The 22,595-nt window shown below is 39.5% G+C and overlaps 1 protein-coding gene across 1 annotated transcript in view; it reads left to right on the top strand.

Annotated features, from left to right (window-relative positions):
* Nucleotides 1–22,595, top strand: part of STAB1 (stabilin 1) — a 111,304-nt gene that overhangs the window by 65,296 nt on the left and 23,413 nt on the right. Inside the window, exons 40-52 of the mRNA XM_088134052.1 lie at nucleotides 4,783–4,828; nucleotides 6,006–6,085; nucleotides 6,928–7,053; nucleotides 7,721–7,794; nucleotides 9,463–9,537; nucleotides 10,627–10,743; nucleotides 11,587–11,634; nucleotides 12,356–12,439; nucleotides 13,710–13,856; nucleotides 14,084–14,221; nucleotides 16,514–16,573; nucleotides 18,666–18,842; nucleotides 20,384–20,470. Coding sequence (XP_087990178.1) covers nucleotides 4,783–4,828; nucleotides 6,006–6,085; nucleotides 6,928–7,053; nucleotides 7,721–7,794; nucleotides 9,463–9,537; nucleotides 10,627–10,743; nucleotides 11,587–11,634; nucleotides 12,356–12,439; nucleotides 13,710–13,856; nucleotides 14,084–14,221; nucleotides 16,514–16,573; nucleotides 18,666–18,842; nucleotides 20,384–20,470 — 1,259 coding nt within the window. The remainder of the gene's footprint in view (nucleotides 1–4,782; nucleotides 4,829–6,005; nucleotides 6,086–6,927; nucleotides 7,054–7,720; nucleotides 7,795–9,462; nucleotides 9,538–10,626; nucleotides 10,744–11,586; nucleotides 11,635–12,355; nucleotides 12,440–13,709; nucleotides 13,857–14,083; nucleotides 14,222–16,513; nucleotides 16,574–18,665; nucleotides 18,843–20,383; nucleotides 20,471–22,595) is intronic.

Here is a 22,595-nt window from a genome sequence, read left to right on the forward strand (position 1 = left end):
TTTGACTATGCGGATCTTTGTCGGCAAGATGACGTCTCTGCTTTTTAATATGCTATCTAGGCTTGCCATAGCTTTCCTCCCGAGGAGCAAGCGTCTTTTAATTTCATGGCTGCAGTCTCCGTCTGCGGTGATCTTGGAGCCCAAATAAATGAAGTCTGTTACTGCTTCCATTTCTACCCCTTCTATTTGCCAGGAATTGATGGGTCCAGATGCCATGATCTTAGTTTTTTTAATGTTGAGTTTCAAGCCAGCTTTCGCACTTTCCTCTTTCACCCTCATCAAGAGGCTCTTTAGTTCTTCTTCACTTTCTGCCATTAGGGTGGTATCGTCCGCATATCTGAGGTTGTTGATGATTCTCCCTGCAATCTTAATTCCGGCTTGTGATTCTTCCAGCCTGGCATTTCTCATTATGTGCTCTGCATATAGGTTAAATAAGCAGGGTGACAGTATACAGCCTTGTCGTACACCTTTCCCTATTTTGAACCAATCAGTTGTTCCATGACCGGTTCTAACTGTTGCTTCTTGGCCCGCATACAGATTTCTCAGGAGACAGGTAAGGTGGTCTGGTACTCCCATCTCTTTAAGAATTTGCCACAGTTTGTTGTGATCCACACAATCAAAGGCTTTTGCATAGTCATGAATGAAGCAGAAGTAGATATTTTTCTGGAACTCTCGTGCTTTCTCCATGATCCAGCGAATGTTGGCGATTTGATCTCTAGTTCCTCTGCCTCTTCGAAATCCAGCTTGTACATCCGGTAGTTCTCGGTTCATGTATTGCTGAAGCCTAGCTTGTAGGATTTTGAGCATAACCTTGCTAGCATGTGAAATGAGTGCAATTGTGCGATAGTTTGAGCATTCTTTGGCGTTGCCCTTCTTTGGAATTGGAACATAAACTGACCTTTTCCAATCCCGTGGCCACTGTTGCGTTTTCCAAACTTGCTGGCATATTGAGTGCAGCACTTTAACAGCATCATCTTTTAGTATTTTAAATAACTCAGCTGGAATACTGTCATCTCCGCTAGCTTTGTTGTTAGCAATGCTTCCTAAGGCCCACTTGACTTCACTCTCTAGGATGTCTGGCTCAAGGTCAGTGATCACACCAGCGTGGACATCAGGGACATTAAGATCTTTCTTGTAAAGTTCTTCTGTGTATTCTTGCCACCTCTTCTGCTTCTGTTAGGTCCCTGCCTTTTTTGTCCTTTATCATGCCCATCTTTGCACTAAACGTTCCTTTCATATCTCCAATTTTCTTGTAGAGATCTCTAGTCTTCCCCATTCTATTGTTTTACTCAATTTCTTTGCATTGTTCATTTAAGAAGGCCTTCTTATCTCTCCTTGCTATTCTCTGGAAATCTGCATTCAGTTGCTTATATCTTTCCCTTTCACCCTTGCTTTTCGCATTCCTTCTTTCCACAGCTATTTGTAAAGCCTCATCAGACAGCCATTTTGCTTTCTTGCATTTCTTTTTCTTTGGGATGGTTTTAGTTGCTGCTTCCTGTACAATGTTACGGACCTCCGTCCATAGTTCTTCAGGCACTCTGTCTACCAAATCTAATCCTCTAAATCTATTCATCACCTTCACTGTGTACTCACAAGGAATATGATCTAAGTCATACCTGAGTGGTCTAGTGGTTTTCCCTACATTCTTCAATTTAAGCCTAAATTTTGCAGTAAGAAGCTCATGATCTGAGCCACAGTCAGCTCCTGGTCTTGTTTTTGCTGTCTGTATAGAGCTTCTCCATCTTTGGCTGCAAAGTATATAATCAATCTGGTTTCGGTATTGACCATCTGGTGATGTCCATGTGTAGAGTCGTCTCTTGTGTTGTTGGAAAAGAGTGTTTGCTATGACTAGCTTTTTCTCTTGACAGAACTCTATTAGCCTTTGCCCTGCTTCATTTTGTACTCCAAGGCCAAACTTGCCTGTTATTCCGATTACTCCTTGACTTCCTACTTTAGCATTCCAATCCCCTATGATGAAAAGGACATCTTTTTTTGGTGCTAGTTCTAGAAGGTGTTGTAGGTCTTCATAGAAGCGGTCAACTTCAGCTTCTTCAGCATCAGTGGTTGGGGCATAGACTTGGATGACTGTGATATTGAATGGTTTGCCTTGGATACGCACTGAGATCATTCTGTCATTTTTGAGGTTGTACCCCATTACTGCCTTTCCCACTCTCTTATTGACTATGAGTGCAACTCCATTTCTTCTAAGGGTTTCTTGCCCACAGTAGTAGATATAATGGTCACCCGAATTAAATTCACCCATTCCCGTCCATTTCAGTTCGCTGATTCCCAAGATGTCGATGTTCAATCTTGTCATCTCATGTTTGACCACATCCAGCTTGCCTTGCCTCATAGATCTTACATTCCAGGTACCTATACAATATTGTTCTTTACAGCATCGGACCTTCTTTTCGCTTCCAGATACATCCACAGCTGAACGTTCTTTCGGCTTTGGCCCAGCCGCTTCACTCTTTCTGGAGCTACTTGGAATTGCCCTCCGCTCTTCCCCAGTAGCATATTGGACACCTTCCGACCTGAGGGGCTCATCTTCCGGCGTCATATCTTTTAGCCTTTTAACATTGTCCATGGGGTTTTCTTGGCAAGGATACTGGAGTGGGTTGCCATTTCCTTCTCCAGTGGACCACATTTTGTCAGAACTCTCTGTCATGACCTGTCCGTCTTGGGTGGCCCTGCACGGTATAGCTCATGGCTTCACTGAGTTACGCAAGCCCCTTCACCACGACAAGGCAGTGATCCATGAAGGGGAAGAAAACACTGGATGGCAACTATTTGCCCTTCATTTTCTAAGACTTATGTTGGATCCAGAATCATTGCTGAAAGTAGAGGTTGATCTTGAGTGTGTGTCTTCTTCACAACATTGTAATATTCCATTCATTTCCTTAAAATAAAAGAATATTTAAAAATTTAGATAACAGCTTGAGGATTGCCAAGGAAAGTGTAGGCAGGCATATTGTCCCTTCCAAGAGTCACACTGCACCCCCAGACTCTGATGGGTAAACTAAATTAATCCAGTGTAAATGGAGTGCCACTGATGCTCTCCTTGAGTAGGATAGATAAGTGAAACATCTGCTGGATTTTCTGAACTCTGTATAGTTGTTGAACATAGTTGTCTAGGACGATGCTGAGTTACGATATTGCTTTTTGGAGCATCCCAGATTTGGCACAACAAGAGTACAACATGATAAGAAACCATGACATTACTGCCTCAGTAATGGAGGTGTTTGTCTTCTATTTCTAAAATGGAATTGGTTTATAACCTGGATCAATTCACTGTTAGAAATTAATTATAAAAATTCAAAGGACACTGGTTGCAATCACATTAATGTATGCATACAAACTTCATTTTGGGGAAACCTTCTTGGTTTCTTTCCTTAACCCATTAACATGGGTTAATTTCTTAGCATGAATATTTATTGTAATTTATTATGTAAACTACTGTGCTTTACAGAAATTGGTGGCATAAAAATTAATAATAGTTGTAATAATAATAGGCTGTTTTTGATATCCCATTTTGTAGGTTATGATTGCTACATAAAGACTCAAATCTATTTTGTATGATACAAGGTGACTTGACATATGCAAAAGTTCCCGTTTAAGATCTAGATTGTAAGAAGGCTAAGAATGGTTTGTGTCCTGTCCTAGCTGGGCTCAAGTAAGACAACAAAGTTGTTTCTAAGCACTAGCACTTATAATTCTGGAAGTGTGTCAGAAAAAGGTTGTGCCCAGACACGTTCATTCCAGGACCTTAGACAGATCCTCATGGAATGGTTGATGGTTGAAACTCTTCTGAAGAGCTGCTGTCTCAGCAACATGCAAAGCTCTTTGGAGACCTTTTGAAGGTAGAGTGATTTGAACGTATTGTTAATCTCAGTCTTTCCAAAGATTTCAGAATCATAGGGATGGTATCAGAGGGTTGCTGTCTGAATATACAGAGTTCAGAAAAGCCAATTTCTCTAGACCTAGACTTCTAGGAGCCACAAATGATGGGTCACTGTATTACGCTCCTCTTGTAGGGAGGGGAATCAAGGCCAGTGTAATGGTATGTGGGAAAATCCACTGATCTGCCTGCCATAAACATTTCACATGGAGCTGTGAAGGTCCAAAATTGATCCTGGTCCCCTCTGAATTTCTCTGGTAAGCTCCCATGAGAATGCAGGAGCATCGGCTGAATCATATGTTGCTGTGCTGCTGCGGGTTGAGGCAAATTCTGTCCCAGCTGCTGTGTTAGTTGTATCATAGCATTCTATAAATCAGTTACCTGTACATCCACTTGCTGCTGGTGTTGCAACAACGCTGTAGCTGGATGCTTGGCAGATAGAGGTGTTCTTGGGGATCGAAGGCCATTCCTAAAACTCCAAGTGGGATTTTCTGCCTCTCTTAGGAGGAGTAGGAGTCTTATAAGATTGATGGTAGCCCTTTGAGGTAGTCCAGACAAAAAGCACACCATGAATACTAACTCTGTCTGTATTGTAATGTTACATTAGCAGAATTTTGCAAGACTGAAAGTATTTCTCCCCTCCTTTCCTTTTACTTTCCAGAAAACTAGGCAGGGTCCCTTCTGAAATGCTTCCCACACCTCCTCTCCTTCTGCAGAATGAGATATCTTTTACATGCTGGTTGTCCAGTCTGCAGCTTTTCCTCCTGTCTCCCAAGATCATTCCCACATATCATTACAGCCAAAGAACATGAAAAATCTGAGAGAGATTTTTAAAACTTTTTGCTTAAGATTGGACAATATTCTAACAAAATACTCTCTTACAGAGATTGGAATTGATTTCTGCAACGGTACTTGTGATGTGAATGCCAAGTAAGTACAATTATAGGGCAAAATTTAAAATATGCTTGAAACTATATGATTGTTCCCATAAAGCAATATTTCTAGGAAGCGGATCTTTTAATTAAGCCTCTGTATTATTTATTCCTTAAAACTGATCTTGCAAATTATTAAAGTCTGTAATGTGGAATTAGTGCATTAGATGAGATTATTTATGAATAAAATCTGTGAAAGGATAGATTTTAATAGAAGAGAATATGTGTAGCTCAGGGTTGAACTGTGGAGTCCTTGGGGTTCTCTGAGCTTGGTTGTTTTCTTGCAAACGTTTCATTACCTGGCTAGGTAACATCTTCAGTGCTAGAAGGGAGCAGGGTTTGCTCTCTGTTTGTATACCATGGCATGCCCTGCCAGTGTTGGTGGGGGTGGGGGGTTTGCTTTGTTCCTCTGGTAGTTCCTTGATTAGGGTATTGTTTACTGCTTGATTGTATGTCTGGTGATAATAGCGTGTGGATGCTGTTTATCTCTATGTGCCTGTTGATCAACTATACACTATTCAAAAGAGACAATAAAAAGGAAACAAAAGACCAGAACGTTTCCTCACCAGCAATCACTCAGATAAACAGAGATTAACACCAAGATTAACACCGGGTAATGAAATGTTTGCAAGAAAACAACCAAGCTCAGAGAGCCCGGAGGACTCCACAGGACAGATTCTGTTCAAGATCTTGCTTCATTTAAATGTAAATGTCTCTCAAAATATATCTCCCCATTCTGAACAAGAGTAGACAAGACATTTTCCATGATTTACACATTTTGCCCATCTTATCCAAGTAAGATGAATTATTGCCACAAAGTGATTTTGATATAGATATTAATGGGCCTATTAATAACCATAACCACTAATTCCTGTGTCAGAATGCTATACTTGATGATAGCTTTTAATCTACATTGATTTTCATTTCATTTCTGTATTATACTGAGGAACAATGGTGCAAAAATTCCACATTGAGCATTTGAAAGAAATGTATATCAATAACTTGAGCTTCCTGTGGAATATCTCTCTTGTGTAACCACACGTTTAGACAAAGGACAAAAGGGGAGCAATGTGATCCAGGCCAAACAAGCACAATGCTATTAACACTCAGTATCATCATAAACTTATGTCTGTGAGTTCATATATAATTCTCAGTCACTTATGACTCTGCTTCAGTTGCGTTAATGACTCCACTACTTCTCAACCCATCTGCTCCTGTTCTGCTGGATATTCTGGGAATGGAACCTACTGTGCAGGTATTTCTGGCAAATGCTTTCAATCTGTAATTCATACTTGATAAAATAACAGCACAGGGATACATACAGTAGATAGTACACGGAGATAGACCTATAATAGCTAAAATGATAATTTTTTCACTTAACCACACACACAGGCATTGCTGACATACGCATGTTCACTATTTGAGAATTGCAACAAGTAAAACATTACTAACTGGAGTTTTATATCATTTCAAATGTGGTGTTCAATGCTTTCTATGGGCTCTGTTCAGACATTCAACAGCTAGTTGTTGGGTGAAGGGAAATAAGTATTTTTGAAGAGGAGTAAGTATTACATTGAAGAATAATCTTATGTAATCTTATGAAACTCCTTTTTATCTGCATCCATGACAAGTCTCCTATAGGTCCATGTCAAAGAAAATGGCATGAAAGCAGATGCCTGATGTGTATTCTCTGGCAATTGGGTTGAGGAAGGCCACATCTGGCCAAAACAAAGGCTTGAAATCCTTGCCTGCACTTCCATTCAGGCCAGGGAGCAAATGGAATTCTCCCAGCTTTTCTTTTGAATGTATAATTTTTTACACTTTTCCCACACTATATCCCACATGAGCCCTAGCCACCATATTCCTCTGTAGTTTCACCACCCCATTCCTATAAATCCAGGAGCAGAGTTGCAGGGTCTGGAGGGTTGCAGAGGGAAGGTAAAAACATCCTGCTTCATAAACAGGGAGTCACTGAAGGAAAGTGAAGATTCAAGTCACAGTCTTGACAAGGTCCTCAAGTGTTCATGAATGTACTTGCCATACCTGTGCTAAATTGTTTTATATTCTAGCCCAACCTTTTTTTCTTTGGCAATTCAGAAATAGACCCCTGTGCTGTGGATAATGGTGGCTGTTCCAAATATGCCAACTGTACCAAAAAAGCACCGGGCAAAAACATCTGCACTTGCAAAGAAGGCTATGCGGGAGATGGGACTTTATGCTTGGGTGAGCATCGTACAGTCCAAAGCAGCTGAAACGATGGGCAATTTGGCTTTAAAATATAATTTTTTTTCTGGACAAAAGTGAATATCTGGGTAGACCTGTACCCAGATAAATGAGTGGCATATAAAGTGGGGTGAAATATTTAAGGCATGATAAAAACTGTTTCTCTTGCAGAAAGGTTGCCTTTTACACTAGCCCAGGTAGTCACTGCTTTCTTGAAATGTACATGTATATGTAGCTGGTTACTTCACTCTAAGCCAGGCAGATGGCAAAATAATGTGGACATGATTGCTGAGCAACGGAGAAGAGGATTCTCCACCAACTATGATGGCAGCCTACAAGGTTTGCCATTTGAATTAATGGCACTGTTTGCTCCATATGTGGGTGGGATATACTCTGTAATAGGTATGAATGTTCCATTTGGGGAAATAAAAACCGCTTGAAAGTTTTCTCCAATCATTTGCATTGTTTCTCCCTAATCAATGATGAATTTTCACTAGGAACATTTGGGGCATTTAGGAAGGTCAAAAATGTGTCCTGGCTTACCCTTGCTTATTGCAAGTGAATTGGCTATTCATCTATTCATATCTTCTAAGAGCTTGTTTTGTAACATAGCCATATTTTTTCAGTGGAAGCAATCTGATATAATGTGCATTTCTTCTATGTCTAGAACTGGATCGGTGCTTAGAAAACAATGGAGGATGCCACCAAAACGCAACATGTATTAAAGCAGGGCCAGGTTTGGTAAGCAAATTTTTATCTTATCCTCTTTTGAAGTTTACTAGTAATATAGTAATATATTTACAAAGAAAAACTGTAGAAACCATATTATTTAATATTAAAATATCCATGTTTGTTTCCTGTCTTGCCCCATATAATTGAAACTTTTATTTTCCTAATATCTGGTAGTGGAGATCCTCATTTCCTTTAGAGCCTTAACTACATAAAGTTTTTTAGTGTTTTATTTCTTCTGCTTGGGATGACTTTTCTGTTTCCTGTTTCTATGGCACAGGTAAATCTTCCTGTTTGCCTAAGCTTTTCCTTGATTCCTTTGTGCCCAGCCAAATAAAGGTGTGGTTTCTTTATTAAATGCATGTTTCAATCATTTTTACAGTTTTTATCAATTTTATATTTATTACGTAATGTACGCTTATTATATCATATTTAGTGTGTATTGCACATTCTTAATGTTGATTGCTTTGGTATGTAAAAACTGTGAATGGATACTTAATAAAAGATTTGTAATAAACTCTAAACTCCCATGTGAAAATAGCAATGATATCAACAACAATAATGTGAATCCCCCACCACCACCACATATATACAAAAGACTGTGGTGAATCCCTTCACTTGTATAAATTGTGCTAGGATTTCAATACTGTAAGTTCTCTAAGATTGTCTGAACTATATATTAAGCATGCACAGTGGGCCCCAAACAATTAGCTTTACTCTGCTTCTTCCTCTGCCTTTCCTGGTTTTGTGATTTTCGGCACCCCTAAGATTCCAGCAGTGAGTCTCAGAACTGTCTCATATGTGTCTTTTGGGAGTGGATTCAATGGGGCTTATTCTTAAAGAAGTGGAGGAAGGATTGTATTGCTTGTTCTTAATCACACAGGGTGTCTGCAGGGGGAGACAAAAAAGTCAAGATGGCAGCTTCAAACATGTGATTAAAGCCCCTTTTTTAAAAGTGCATCACAACCACAACACCCCATGGACATCCCTGCGCATAGTTTCAAAGCTCCAGGTGGCACCAGGGCTTCTGTTGGAGTTGGCCTCTCAGAATAAGGCCAAAGTGTTTTGTGGGTATCTGTCTCTTGCCTTTTTAATCGTGGGCAGCTGAGTCATCAGCAGAAGTGGTCACTGATGCAGATGAGGGGTGGAGAGGTGGACCAAACTGATTTCAGGTCTAGAGTCTGTAACACGGTTGGCATTTCCATCCCATGGACATAGGTTCCCTTTCCCTCCCATTCAGCAGTCCAAGAGCCCAATGTAGCTGTAAGATCTATGCACAGGTGATACCAAGGGATAGGCAGTCTGGATGATATACCTGCCTGCAGTCTGACTTCCACACACTCTGTGTAAAGTGTGGCCAGCATGTACTCACTGTTCTGCTTCCCCAGCAGGAACGTCCAATGGCTTAAAAGGCATGGGGCTCACTCATTGGCAATGGGACTATTAGTGATTGTGTTCTGACAGCTTTTGGCACTCTTTCTCACTGGAAAGAGTAGCAGAGGCAGTGTCTGCATATGTAGGACCCACTTCCTCTATTTCACAGTAGCAGAAATAAGCAGAGCAGGAAAGTGGCAAATATCTGCCATGTTTATTGGGGCTGCAGAAGATGCCCTGTGGCTTGCATCCCTCTGCTTGCAGTTCTGCATGTGAAATATGTGTTCTTGTTTTTATTTCTCCCAGGTTGCCTGTCACTGTCTTCCCTCGTTCACTGGGGATGGAATTACCAAATGTGAATATACTGATCCTTGCCTGGAGGTTTGTTGATGTCCTTTCTATGCCAGTTTTCACATTTAGAAAAGCACACAAGACTAACCCCACAGAAGACCCCACTCATGGTCAAAGAGTAGTCCTGGTGCAGGTCCCAACATAAATGTTAACTCCTTTTCTTTAAACAACCAAAATATCAGGAGTTCACTAAAGTCATCTGGCATTGTTATGCGAAACCTTACAAGATTTTGAGTGACAATCTTGTGACATTTCTGCCATGATTTAAAAAACTAAAATTGTGTTTAATTTTAAGGTCCTGCAGCTACCACCTAAAAAAGTGTGTGCATACCATGGTACTACAGGTACAGCCCTGGTTTATTTGGTAGTCCTTAAAAGCTTTCAGTAATAAATTGCACAGGGGAGGGGGCAAAGTAACCATTTCACTAAACCATACTGTGCTTTGTTTGGATTTGGCCTAATGTGTTAATTCAACCATCATATTTTATAGCTTAGCACGTTTAGTGGACTCAACTAATTGTGTATTAGTCAATAAACCATTATTATTGATTGATGTAAACACTTATTCATTGCATTAAGGTAATCTAGCAGTAGTTTGGCTTTCAGCTTAGGGGAATTCATTTCATGATAGGGATTATGAGGCTTGTCATCATGCCCAGTAACCCTAGGTGGAACAGAATAAAAATAAGGCAACTGTTCAAATAAATTACAATTCATAAGAAATAATAAAAGCATTTTTCACAAATAAGAAAGCTATATCCACTAAGTAGATTACTTAAATTTCATGTCATTAAAGGACCTTAAAAGAGAGAGGTGGCAGGTGAATTACATTGGGACACCTCTCTCTTTTAAGGTCTTTTAATGACATGAAATTTAAGTTTCATAGGGAACTTTAAGGAGTGGTATTGAGTCTTCAGTTGCCTTCACTGAAATGGCTGTTTCCCACTTCCCCAAAGCTGTTGATGGCTCCCTGTATGAAAATAAGAGTGATTTGTCCCCTGATAGCTAAGTTTTGAGAAGTTTCAGGTAGACGGATGGTGCCTAAAGAAATTATTCATACGCCACGGCCATAGCTCCAGCTTACTGGCTGATGAGTGTGCTCTTGATTTTCTTGATCAGAACAACGGCGGCTGCAGTCCACTAGCGTTGTGCCTTAAAACTAAAAATAATAATCGAAGATGCATTTGTTTATGGGGGTCTGGTGATGGCTTCACATGCATACGGACTGTATGGCAGGTAAGATATATTTTACTAAAACTTGCAGAATTTATTTGTGAGCATCCATCCTTAAATCCTGGGACAGCAGTGTGAAACTTCCTTCTTAACATCCCCATCATTTGTGCTGATAATAGTACTGCAGTTCTGAAAAACAATCTAACATCAGTGAGATAGTTGGAAAATGTTGCAAAAAAAGGTAGTTGCAAAAAGACCCATGAATTAAAAAAATACTAATATAGAGATTTCTAATTAGATCATAAATCATTTGAAAGAAAATATAAAACAAAACAAAGCTGTTTTCATGTATGCTGTCTGGGGAGTTTGTTGGTAAGGACCTAACTCCTATCCTGAATTGTTCAAATGAGATTGTTCTAATTAATAATCCAAGGTTAATAATTAATTTTCATGTACATGGAAAGTGGTGGGATTGGCTTTCAAGTCTCTTGCGGCATGTGGAAAAGACTTGATTCACAGTCAAAGGCAAGATCAGTCTGGCCACAGCTTTTGATTGCCAGATCTCACTGCTTCCATGCCTTCATTAATTCTCTGGCCAACCAGTTCAAGTCTAAAAGGAGATTGCAGCCAGAATGTATAGCTCAAAGCTTGACACACATAAAATCTGCTTTTCCTTCTCTATTATAATTTTGCAATGGAAGAGTTTTCACAAGCAATTTCCATGTCTGCAATTGCAGTATGAGAAGCCTTTTATTATTAATGTTTTTATGCACAAAGTTCATAAGATTTTGAAAAGACTTCTTGTTATTATGAACATTTAAATTTTTTCCTTCCTTCCTTCCTTCCTTCCTTCCTTCCTTCCTTCCTTCCTTCCTTCCTTCCTTCCTTCCTTCCTTCCTTCCTTAGGAACTTACTGCAAGAAAACCTGCCTCTGAATTTTTTCATTATATCCGGGTAGGTATCAGAAGGACTTCTATGCTGTAAAAAAGCTAGACTGGGATCCAGGAAGTTCCTTGTACTACTCCTGCAACTGTATTCTATGTCAACCTTCCCTAGCCTGGTGCCCAACTGAATTAGAAATATAAACCAGAACATCTGGATTGAGGAAGGCTGACCTATGCCATTCTAGAGAGTCCCTCAACCTAATGAAAGGGTATTCTCTGGTTTTGGTTTTTGTTGTTGTTTTTTGAGTTTGATTCTTATTTCTGCATTTAGTGGAGGAGTTTAGACCCATGGCTTTAGCCAGGACTTTATACGTGAACAATTTTTGTATCTTGTTTTGTGTTTTATATTTCGTATTTCTTGCTTAGTGTTGTTAATTGCTTTGAAGACTCAATGGAAAAAAAGGGTGGAATTGAATTAATAAAATAAAATACAGAATGAAGAGAAAGTGTTGCAGCAAAAAAGGATTAAGGACATTTTCTGTGATGGGTGCAAAGTTCATAAAATCATTGGATTGAAAGGGACCTGATGCACGTGGAGCAGAATTATCATTTCCGGTGATCTTGACATTGTAACCCTGTTGATACAGCCCAAGACATCTTCCAGCACCTGAAGCGCACTGCCAAGAGAGTTGCTTGGAATTTCTCTAAATCCAAGCGTCAAAACTTTTTCTGTACATCATAACTTTTGTTTCATATTTATATTAATCCCTGGACTTCTCCCTGTTCTGTAGGGTCATGGAATTACAGAGATGATGGGGAAGGGACCATACACCATTTTCGTCCCACATGTTGATTATCTACAGAAAACAACTACAGTAAGCAGCCTGTGGAAGGTGGTATTTGAAAACCAAGTGGTGGCTTGATCCATTATACTTTTTTGAAAGTTGTTTAATATAAAGGAAGGGTTCATTAAGAGAACCTTAGGGAGGGATAAATCTCTAGGCAAATCCTTGCTTCGTCTAAACATACATTTTTTCCTGACTTTTGCTTCCAATTATAAATGTCTTACACTAAACTTGAACTCTCCTCTTTAACATCTACATGAAACCACTGAGCAAGGTCATTTGACAGCATGGGCTACGGTGTCATCAGTATGCTGATGATACCCAGTTATACATCTCTACCCTGGGCTGGGCTGGGCTGGTGATGTTGTTGTGTTGCTGATTTGGAGGCTGTATGGGTCTGGATAAGGAAGAACTGGCTCAACCCTGGCAAGGCAGAGTTGTTTTGGGTTTTTGCCCCCCCCCCAAGGGTCTAATAATATGTCATCTTTAGCTCTGGATGGGGTTGCACGTCCCCAGACTGAGCTGGTGTGCAATTTGGGGGTCCTTCTGGACTCATGGCTCCTGCTTGAGGAGCAGGTGGCAGCTGTAGCTAGGGGGGCCTTTGCACAGATTTATCTTGTGCACTAATTGCACCCTTTTCTGGACCAGGAGGCCCTGCTCACAGTCACTCATGCCTTAGTCACTTCCTGTTTGGACTACTGCAATGCTCCAGGTCCCATCCCCGGACCTGTGCTATCATCTAGCAGGACTCAGGAAGAGTGCCTTTTTCATAGCTGCCCCTTCCTTGTGGAACACCCTTCCCTTGGTGATCCAGCAGGCCCCAACCTTTTCCGAAGGCCATCAAGACCTGGCTCTGAGGTAGAATGATAGGAGCCTATGGATGGTTGTTGGGGCATCCTAGGAGATTAATTGAAGTGCCAGGTTTTTAGTTTTAGATTTTTTGTTTTATGGTTTGTAGTTTTATTATTGTTGTGATATATATATATATATATAAAATGAATGAATGAATGAATGTTTTCTTTTGAACTGAATTTTGGCTGTGGTTCAGTTTTCTCCACCTGTACTAATGGTTATGATGGGATAGGTTGATATGTTTATGCCAATGCCCAACAGTTCTACTTTTTTTAGATCATGAGAACCAAGTTTTAGCAATTTTCTAAATTTGCATTAGATAATAGAAATAGATGCAGATTATGACATTAATGTTGTATTACTGTCATATCAGAGGGTACATTCATTTCAAACACCTGAACCGGAAAGGCTTAACCTGTGTTGCCTTGTACAACCATATTTTCTTTAGTTTTCAGAGTGGGAAAAAGGTGGCTGCATCAAAGATCTGCTTCGCTATCACATAGTCAGCTGTCAGAAGCTCCTATCAGATGACTTGGAATCACAGGATTCTATAACAGCTTTATCTGGTCACAAAATAAGAGTTTCCATAAAAGAGGTGTGTGTCACTGTCCTGTCCCATTTTCATCTTAGTCATAAAAAGCCTTTGCTGCATTGCTAAGGGAAACATTATGTAACTCTGTCCTATCAGTTCTTTACTTTTCATGGAACTGGGTTATTTTTTAGCCAGTGATGACCCCTCAAGAATAAAACGTATTTTTGTATAAAAGTCTGTTTTCAAAGGTGCTGGAAATGTATTCTATGTCCCCCTTTTTTCCCTCTCAGAACAATGTGTATTTAAATGATGAGGCAAAGATAATTGAAAGTGACATTACTGGAGAGAATGGAGTCATACATTTTATTGACGGGATCTTAACACCATATGTCCTGCAGCATCACTACATTTCATGCAACTTATCCCAGGTACATCTAAAATAAACACTCCAGAAAAGGTGAAAGAAGCCATAATGAGTTTGCTAGTCTTGAAGGTACTGTAAAACTAGATGTTATTGAAGATAATCATGGTTTGTAATGGCTCCCATTCAGTTCTGAATTAGATGTTTTGAACACTAACCATCCACTTACTAGGATGCTGCTGAGCCATAGATCCATCTTACTTGATTGCATAGATTTCTGTTTTGTCTGAATGTCACATTTGGTCTGGATATTTCAGAGATGAGATGATCTGCCTCTGATCTATTTTTGTGTCTCTTCTTATAACTGGAGTAAAATCTGTTAGAACTGCAATGTTGCACACAGTTATCTGCCACTTAATTTATTTCAGAATTGCTGTGCAAAGGATTGTGCCATTAGCCTGGGTTCAAGCTATTGCAAGGAATCTTATCCCTTGTGTTTTAAACAGGATATACAGTCGTGTGAAAAAGAAAGTACACCCTCTTTGAGTTCTATGGTTTTACGTATCAGGACATAATAAAAATTACCTGGTCCTTAGTAGTTCTCAAAAGTAGGTAAATATAACCCCAGATGAACAACAACACATGACATAGTACACCATGTCATCATTTATTTTACAAAAAGAAAGCCAAAATGGAGAAGCCATGTGTGAAAAACTAAGTACACCTTATGATTCAATAGCTTGTAAAACCACCTTTAGCAGCAATAACTTGAAGTAATCATTTTCTGTATGACTTTATCAGTCTCTCTCACATTGTTGTGGAGGAATTTTGGCCCACTCTTCTTTATAACATTGCTTCAGTTCATTGAGGTTTGTGGGCATTTGTTTATGCACAGCTCTCTTGAGGTCCCACCACAGGATTTCAGTTGGGTTGAGGTCTGGACTTTGACTGGGCCATTGCAACACCTTGATTCTTTTCTTTTTCAGCCATTCTGTTGTAGATTTGCTGGTGTGCTTGGGATCATTGTCCTGTGGCATGACCCAATATCGGCCAAGCTTTAGCTGTCGGACAGATGGCCCCACATTTGACTCTAGAATACTTTGGTATACAGAGGAGTTCATGGTCGACTCAAAAACTGCAAGGTGCCCAGGTCCTGTGGCTGCAAAACAAGCCCAAATCGTCACTGCTCCACCACCATGCTTGGCAGCTGGTATGAGATGTTTGTGGTGATATGCTGTGTTTGGTTTTCACCAAACATGACACTGTGCATTATGGCCAAACATCTCCACTTTGGTCTCATCTGTCCAGAGGACAGTGTTCCAGAAGTCTTGTAATTTGTTCAAATGCAACTTTGCAAACCTTAGCTGTGCTGCCATGTTTTTTTTAGAGAGAAGAGTCTTTCTCCTGGCAACCCTTCCAAACAAACCATACTTGTTCAGTCTTTTTCCAATACTCTCCAGTACTCTCTTGAACTTTAACATTTAACATGCTAACTGAGGCCTGAAGAGTCTGAGATGTAACTCTTGGATTTTTAGCAATTTCTCTGAGCATTGCATGGTCTGACCTTAGGATGAATTTGCTGGGACATCCATTCCTGGGAAGATTGGCAACTGTCTTGAATGTTTTCCACTTGTGAATCATCTTCCTCACTGTAGAATGATGGACTTTAAATTGTTTGGAAATGGCCATATAACCCTTCCCAGGTTGATGGGCAGAAACAATTGCTTCTCTAAGATCATTGCTAATGTCTTAATTCTTTGGCATTGTGTTAACACATACCTCAATACTCAAAACCAACAAACTCCTAAAACTTCTGCTTTTATAGAGGTAGTCACACTTGTTGATGATCAATTGATCAAGGGCATTTGAGTAGCAGCACCTGGCTGCTACTTAGCCTCTTCATACCTATAGAAGCAGTAAAGGTGTACTTAGTTTTTCACACATGGCTTCTCCATTTTGGCTTTCTTTTTGTAAAATAAATGATGACATGGTGTAATATGTCATACAGTATGTTGTTGTTCATCTGAGGTTGTATTTACCTACTTTTGAGAACTGCTAAGAACCAGATGATTTTTATTATGTCCTGATATGTAAAACCATAGAACTCAAAGAGGGTGTACTTTCTTTTTCACACAACTGTACGTGATATGAGATTTACTATTGTTACCTCTATTTATTACTACTGTATATGCACATTCTAGACTGCCAAAAATATGAAAAAAGGCAGGTTGTTCCAATGTTAGATGTAACAATTAGGCCACATCTTTTCCACACACCATTAAGCAGGTGTGATGCTTTTCTGATCAGGCTCTGGAACTAGGATTCTAATGGCAACTTTTTCTGATTGATTGCTTTCCAGAAAACCATTACAGAGGTCGCAGAGGCTTATGGATACAAAATTTACAGCAGGCTTCTAAAGGTAATTGAACAATTCTTTTTCAGTTTCAGTAAAGTTTAGTTTTATTTAGTACATGAAATGAAACATAAGTGAAGTCTTCCTTGAGTTGAGCTTGACTATTGGTGATTTCATGGACACATTCATGTAATTTTCTTGACAAGGGTATGGAAGTGGCTTGCTGTTATCTTCTTCCAATTTTTTTTTTTAAAAAAACTTCCAAATCTGGCTTAGAGCCCTGCAGTTTCCTAGTAGTCTCACATCCAAATCTTAACCATCGTCTGCTTAGCTTTTTAAGGTTAGTCAAAGCTGGCTACTGTACCTGCTGCCATCTAGTCAGGTTCATAATAAAACCCATATGTCAAAAAATACAAAACAATATACTTTTCAAATTTAGTTCAACGTGTATTTCAACAGTGGGATTTGAATTCTGATTAATTGGATAATGCTTGAACTTTTAACAGACTTCAGCTCTGAACTGAGAAAATGTATCTTCTGCACTCACGGGCTACAGACACAAGGACTGTTGGAGATGATATAATCTCTTTGCACATATCAGTGCAAAGTGGGGGAAGGATCTTCACTTGCTGTCCTGGATCTGTTTCTCCTTTGGCCTATTGTTAGTTAAGAGAGTCTGTATATGTAACAGAAAAAGGGAACTTCTTGTCTCTCTTCTTCTCTTGTACTTCCCTCTTTTCAAGATGTAGTTGAGATAGAAGTGAGGCTTTTCTACCCTGGTGTATTTCTTAGTAAATCTACTCTTCACTTCAAAGGCAATGAATGTGTGTTAGCATTCATTGATAGCTGGGCTAAGCCCCTGCTCTGCATCTAAGACAACTATAGTATGAGCTTTTTATTCTTAATGAGACATTCTTCTATTTCCTTAGAATTTTTCAGCACTCTGCTCTTGTTCAGGTGTATATCCTCTCACAAGGTCGCCTGATGAATTCAAATCTCCCAACAAGTACTTGTTCCTTGCAGAACTCTTTTCTGACCCATTGTTGAAACATGGAACTCTAAAGGCTTCATAGCTGATAATGTTCCTCCAAGAACTTTTCAGGACCCTAAACCTATCCTAAAAGTGGGCAAAAAGTCAATTGGAATTTACTGGTACATGTTTGGGTGATTTGCAATAGATTGGAAAGGCTCCCAAATCCCAATGTTCTGACAATAGCAAAAGTATAAATTTTTTCTCCTTGAAAAACAACCATTCTTTGAAATTCTGGTTTCTCTGTATCAATTGGGTGTGGGTGTGTGTAATTTTCTTCAAACATGCCCTTGCCCTTTTAGGTATTTACAGGATCATTGCCAGGTCTGTCTGTCTGTCTGTCTGTCTGTCTGTCTGTCTGTCTGTCTATCTATCTATCTATCTATCTATCTATCTATCTATCTATCTATCTATCTATCTATCTATCATCGCTCTTTCATTTTGCAGCCAGGCTTTCACAATTGCTGACAAATACAACCTGTAATGTATAAGCAGCCCTAACATAATCACAGCAGGAATTGATGCAACCAACATACAGCATCAATGACTTTTAAGCATGCCAAAAATCAGGAGGAGTATGGTAGCGCTTTTTTAGATTAACACATTTTATTAAAAGGCAGACACTTTTGTGAGCTGCAGCTTGTTTCATCAGATGCAGAAAAACTTTACTCATCTGAAAAAGTGCTACCAAATGTTCTGATTTTGGGCCACAATAGGTCCTTATTCCTGCACGGTTTCCATTGGCTTGAAGGCTGGGCTGAGCATTGCATAGCATATCAAAATCCACTTTTAAAAAACAGACCGAGTTAGGACACAAAGAGAGCCTGCTTTGGGGAAAGTAGGAAATTTTGTAAAGCCTGAAAGGCTGGAGGCATCAGGCATCTGTTTTGCCACTTATCGCTCACCCCAGCCCCGAAACCCTCCAAAACTGGTTTGCCTAATTGAACTCCCAGACTTCTGGAATACATTCAGCATGGAACTTCTTTCCATATAAACCTTGGAACCTTTTGTTGCAGCTCTCCTGTTTCTTCAAGACTGAAGCTTTTGTTTTTTTCCACCAGCTGAGTGACAGTAATTTGTGAATTATCTTAGCTTTGTGATACTTTATTATTCTGTGTCTCTGTGCAGGAAGCAGGACTTCTTAATCTGGTCAATAATACCTTTCATCAGCCATTTACCATGCTGTGGCCAACGGATGCAGCTTTTAATTCTCTTCCTGTTGAGATGCGAAAATGGCTATATCATAAAGACCACAGGAGCAAACTGGTTGCTTATCTCAAAGGACACATGATCTGGGACACAAAGGTAAACCCAGGACTGAAACAATGGAAGCTTTCTAAAGAAGAACTGCTGAACTCAGCTTGGCAGAAAACACACCTTTTCGTGTCCTTTAAAGCCTGACTAGAAATTGCTTTTGATTTAATAAGTAAATTATTCAACCAACATTTTAATTGATAGGATCAAAATCTGACTACAATGTGTTGATGTAATTAGGAAAATTAAAAAAAGAAAAAGGAAACCTTAGCGTAGATGGTATACAGTCGCATTAGAAACACCTTTTCATTTTAACAATGAGTTACTAAATTGCAAGATTTATTTGTTTGTTTGTTTATTTATTTATTTATTTGAGGTATAGATTTAGATGATTGCCCATCTCAAATACATGACTCTGGGCAGTTTACAACATTAAAATAAGAAAAGCATATAAAAAATATAAAACCAATAGCAGGTAGGCAATTATAAACCAACAATCAATATTCAACATAACCACGAGATGGGCTGTATCTCACAAACAGATATAAATTGAAGGTCAAGGTATGTGCATGTTTAGCCAATTAACTGAACGTTTAGTTGTTTGTTTATCTTAATCCAAGCTATTGGAGTCAAGGTTTCTGCAAAGCAGAACATGGCACCAGCTGTGTCTGTGGGGAGGGGAGAGAAGGGATGAGGGATGGAACGTGCATCGTGTCCTGATACAAACCCTGTGATTTACATATCAGAACCTATATTGGAAGGCAGGTATTAAAGGGCAGGGTTTGTACTGTGTGTGTCATCTTTTCTGGGTCATCATCATCGCTTTGGTACCTACAGGTGCCAACTCATTCATTCTACTAAATAACTTGGGGAATTTAAGGTGCACTTACATCACTTGTAAATGAGTTCTGTAAAAACAGAGGGTGTATTTGAAGAGGAAACTAGATATATGCATATCTCTTAAACATGACTTCACATATTTTGAAAAATATGTATAGAATCCATGATACGTCTGTTAAGGAGCAGACTGCCTATCTGAACATTTTTTTTCTCTGATGTTTAATAAAAAAAAAAACCCAGAAGAATAAATTGCCAGGACATTGAGCAAGTATTACGAATTCCTTTTTTTTTTTTTTTTTAACTAGTGCAAGGTAGATGACATATTTGCTCAAAGCGTTGTGGGATTCTTTATCCAAAGGCTGCTCCTCTCACAGCACTTCACATGCTTACGCATTCATCATACCATGGATCTGCTGGGAGGAGAAAACCTAAACTTACTCTCAACAAGATCAGTGGCAGAATTCTTTTGCAGCCTTAAGTGAGAGCCATTCCTAACTGACTTTCTTGAACATTTATCTTCCTACCTGATTCACTGCCGGAAACAGTTACTGTAAGAAACACAGCTTATAATAGCAGAGCACAGAGAGGGAAGGCAAAGAAGAGATGAATTTTCATTCTTTTGGTGAAAATGAAACCTTCCACAACTCCTGTTTATGTAAGAATGAATGAAACCTAAGACACCGCCTCTCCATGTCGATTTTGGCCTTGAATCTTTGGCATATCAATGATTATTTACTGTTCTGTGGTTCTAGGTCTTGGCTTCCAAACTGACAGAATCAGGTTCTCTGAGGACTTTGCATGGCTCACTGATTTCATTTAGCTGCAGCAAAACAAATGCAGTAAGTAAGCACTCCTTTGAACTGAAGTCATAAGAGAGGCAAAATTATCTACAACACTGTCCCTGCCTAAATGGGCTTTCAAAAGGTACAGGTAGTCCTCACTTAGTGACTACCTCTGATAGTGACTGTTCACAGTTACAATGGTGATGAAAAAGTAACTTTGCAACCAATGCACACATTTACGACCTTCACAGTGTCTCTCCCTCTCAGTCAAGTGTTCACCATTACAGTCACCTGTGCCTGACCTGTTCTGTGCTTGACCTGTTTCCCCCACCCCCCACAGAGATTGTGCAATTGTGTGAAGAGATTGTCTAAACAAGTGATCTCTTCCTGAGCTGCTTTTCTCCACAGCAGCACTACCCTAAAAAATGCTAACCACAAGTTAACAAGCTCAGCTCTGTGACCTTAATGAGTTGATGAGAACCCTCTGGCTGGCCACTGCCGTCTGAAATTGACCAGACCCTAATCAGTTTCACACTAAAGGCTTTTGTTTGCCTCCTAAACTGCTCCTGGTTCTCAGCCACAAGCACACTAGAAAAACAGCCAGTGCATTCCTTTCGATGTGTATTCCCTATTGTGTACCTGCTTACTCTCTTGTAAATCCTTCCTCTCCAGTGAATGTATATACAAACATCAATTCCCTTCTTGCTAATTATCCCAGTGCTGGGGTGAGCATTCCGAAGGGCAGGGGAGTGGGGGGAAAGGGCTATAAGATTTGCCCTTTTATCCAGCTTCCTTGTGAGTTGAGTTCCAGAAACTTTCCCCACCATTTGGGCTTACCCGACTGTTTGGCATCATATCCTTCTGATGCTGTAAAGCAAAGGAAAGCTGAAGTAAAAGCACAGGTACAGTCGTGGTCACATGAATTTTCACTTAGTGACCTCTTTGCTTAACAACTGAGTTACCAGTCACAATTGTGGTCACTAAATGAGGACTACCTGTATTGAATTATTGGCGTCAGTATGCATGTACACTAGTGGCTATTCTTCCTGCAAACAGAAAGAGACAGGCTCAACCAATGCAAACTGACTTAAAAAAAAAAATAAAGGCCTTAAAAACCCTTTTCTGGTTAGTTTTAGTGCAAAGAAACATAGTTTTAAAGCAGTTTTGGAACACAACTCAGTAGGCTGAGTTGTGACCTGTGAAAGCAGATATTTATTGTATCCTTTTCTTCACTGTAAGTGGAGTAAGATGCACATCAGAGTTATGTACATCCAGCCCTTAAAAAGACAAAAATATTGTGCCTTTACTAATATTGGATAATAGAGGAGTAGTCCTGAGATACACACACAAAAAGTATACATATAGCTAATCTGGCCTTTAACTGCTGCAGTTCAAATTTAGATCTGAGTACCTCTGTGCTATATTGTATGTGTGTGTTTGCAATAATTTCATTAAAGATTATATTATACAAATAAAACTAGTACAAGTATATAGTATAGAAATACATTTTTTAAAAAATTTAAAAAGTGAAGAGAAAAAAGGAAAGAAAAAGATGTGCTATATTGTGTTTCTGAAGAGGAATCCTCGAAATCAGATTGGCTGAATAGATGAGGTAGCAGAAAACAAGCATATCATAACAGCTACGTTTCTTTCAGAAAAAAATATCAAAATATTTACAGTCCAGATTCTCTGAGAGAAAGAAACATCAGTTTTGATCATAATGACCTAAGTAGGTTTGTGAGTCAAGCTATGGAGTGGGAAGAGAACGCAGCAGTTGCAAGCATTAAGAAGGGTCATTGGAGGTAGTGAACGAAAGAATGGAAAACAGGCATGGGCTGAGACAGCGAATCTGGCAACAAGAAGAGAAGGGCAATCTAAAGGAGCCCATTATTCTAGGAGAAGCTGGAATGAGCTAGAGAAATTGATCAAGAGACAGAATAGCTGGAAGACAGGGGAAGTAGGGTGTGAATAAACATTACAGAAACTTTCTGAATAAATCTTGAAGTAAATATCTGGGACTGTCTGGGAATTCTGGGAGCTGTAGTCCAACAATCTTGAGGGTACCAAATTAGGAAAGGTGGCTGCAATATAGTCAGGAGACAAGGAGAGTGTAGGAACAGACAAGACCATGCAAGATTGATAAAAAAAAGAGGCTACAACTGGGATCTTTGCGTAGGATGTT

The sequence above is a fragment of the Python bivittatus genome, unplaced genomic scaffold, assembly GCF_059951505.1.
Source record: "Python bivittatus isolate LINGU-HERP-01145 unplaced genomic scaffold, Pbiv_v1 ctg000080_np1212, whole genome shotgun sequence".
NCBI lineage: Eukaryota > Metazoa > Chordata > Lepidosauria > Squamata > Pythonidae > Python > Python bivittatus.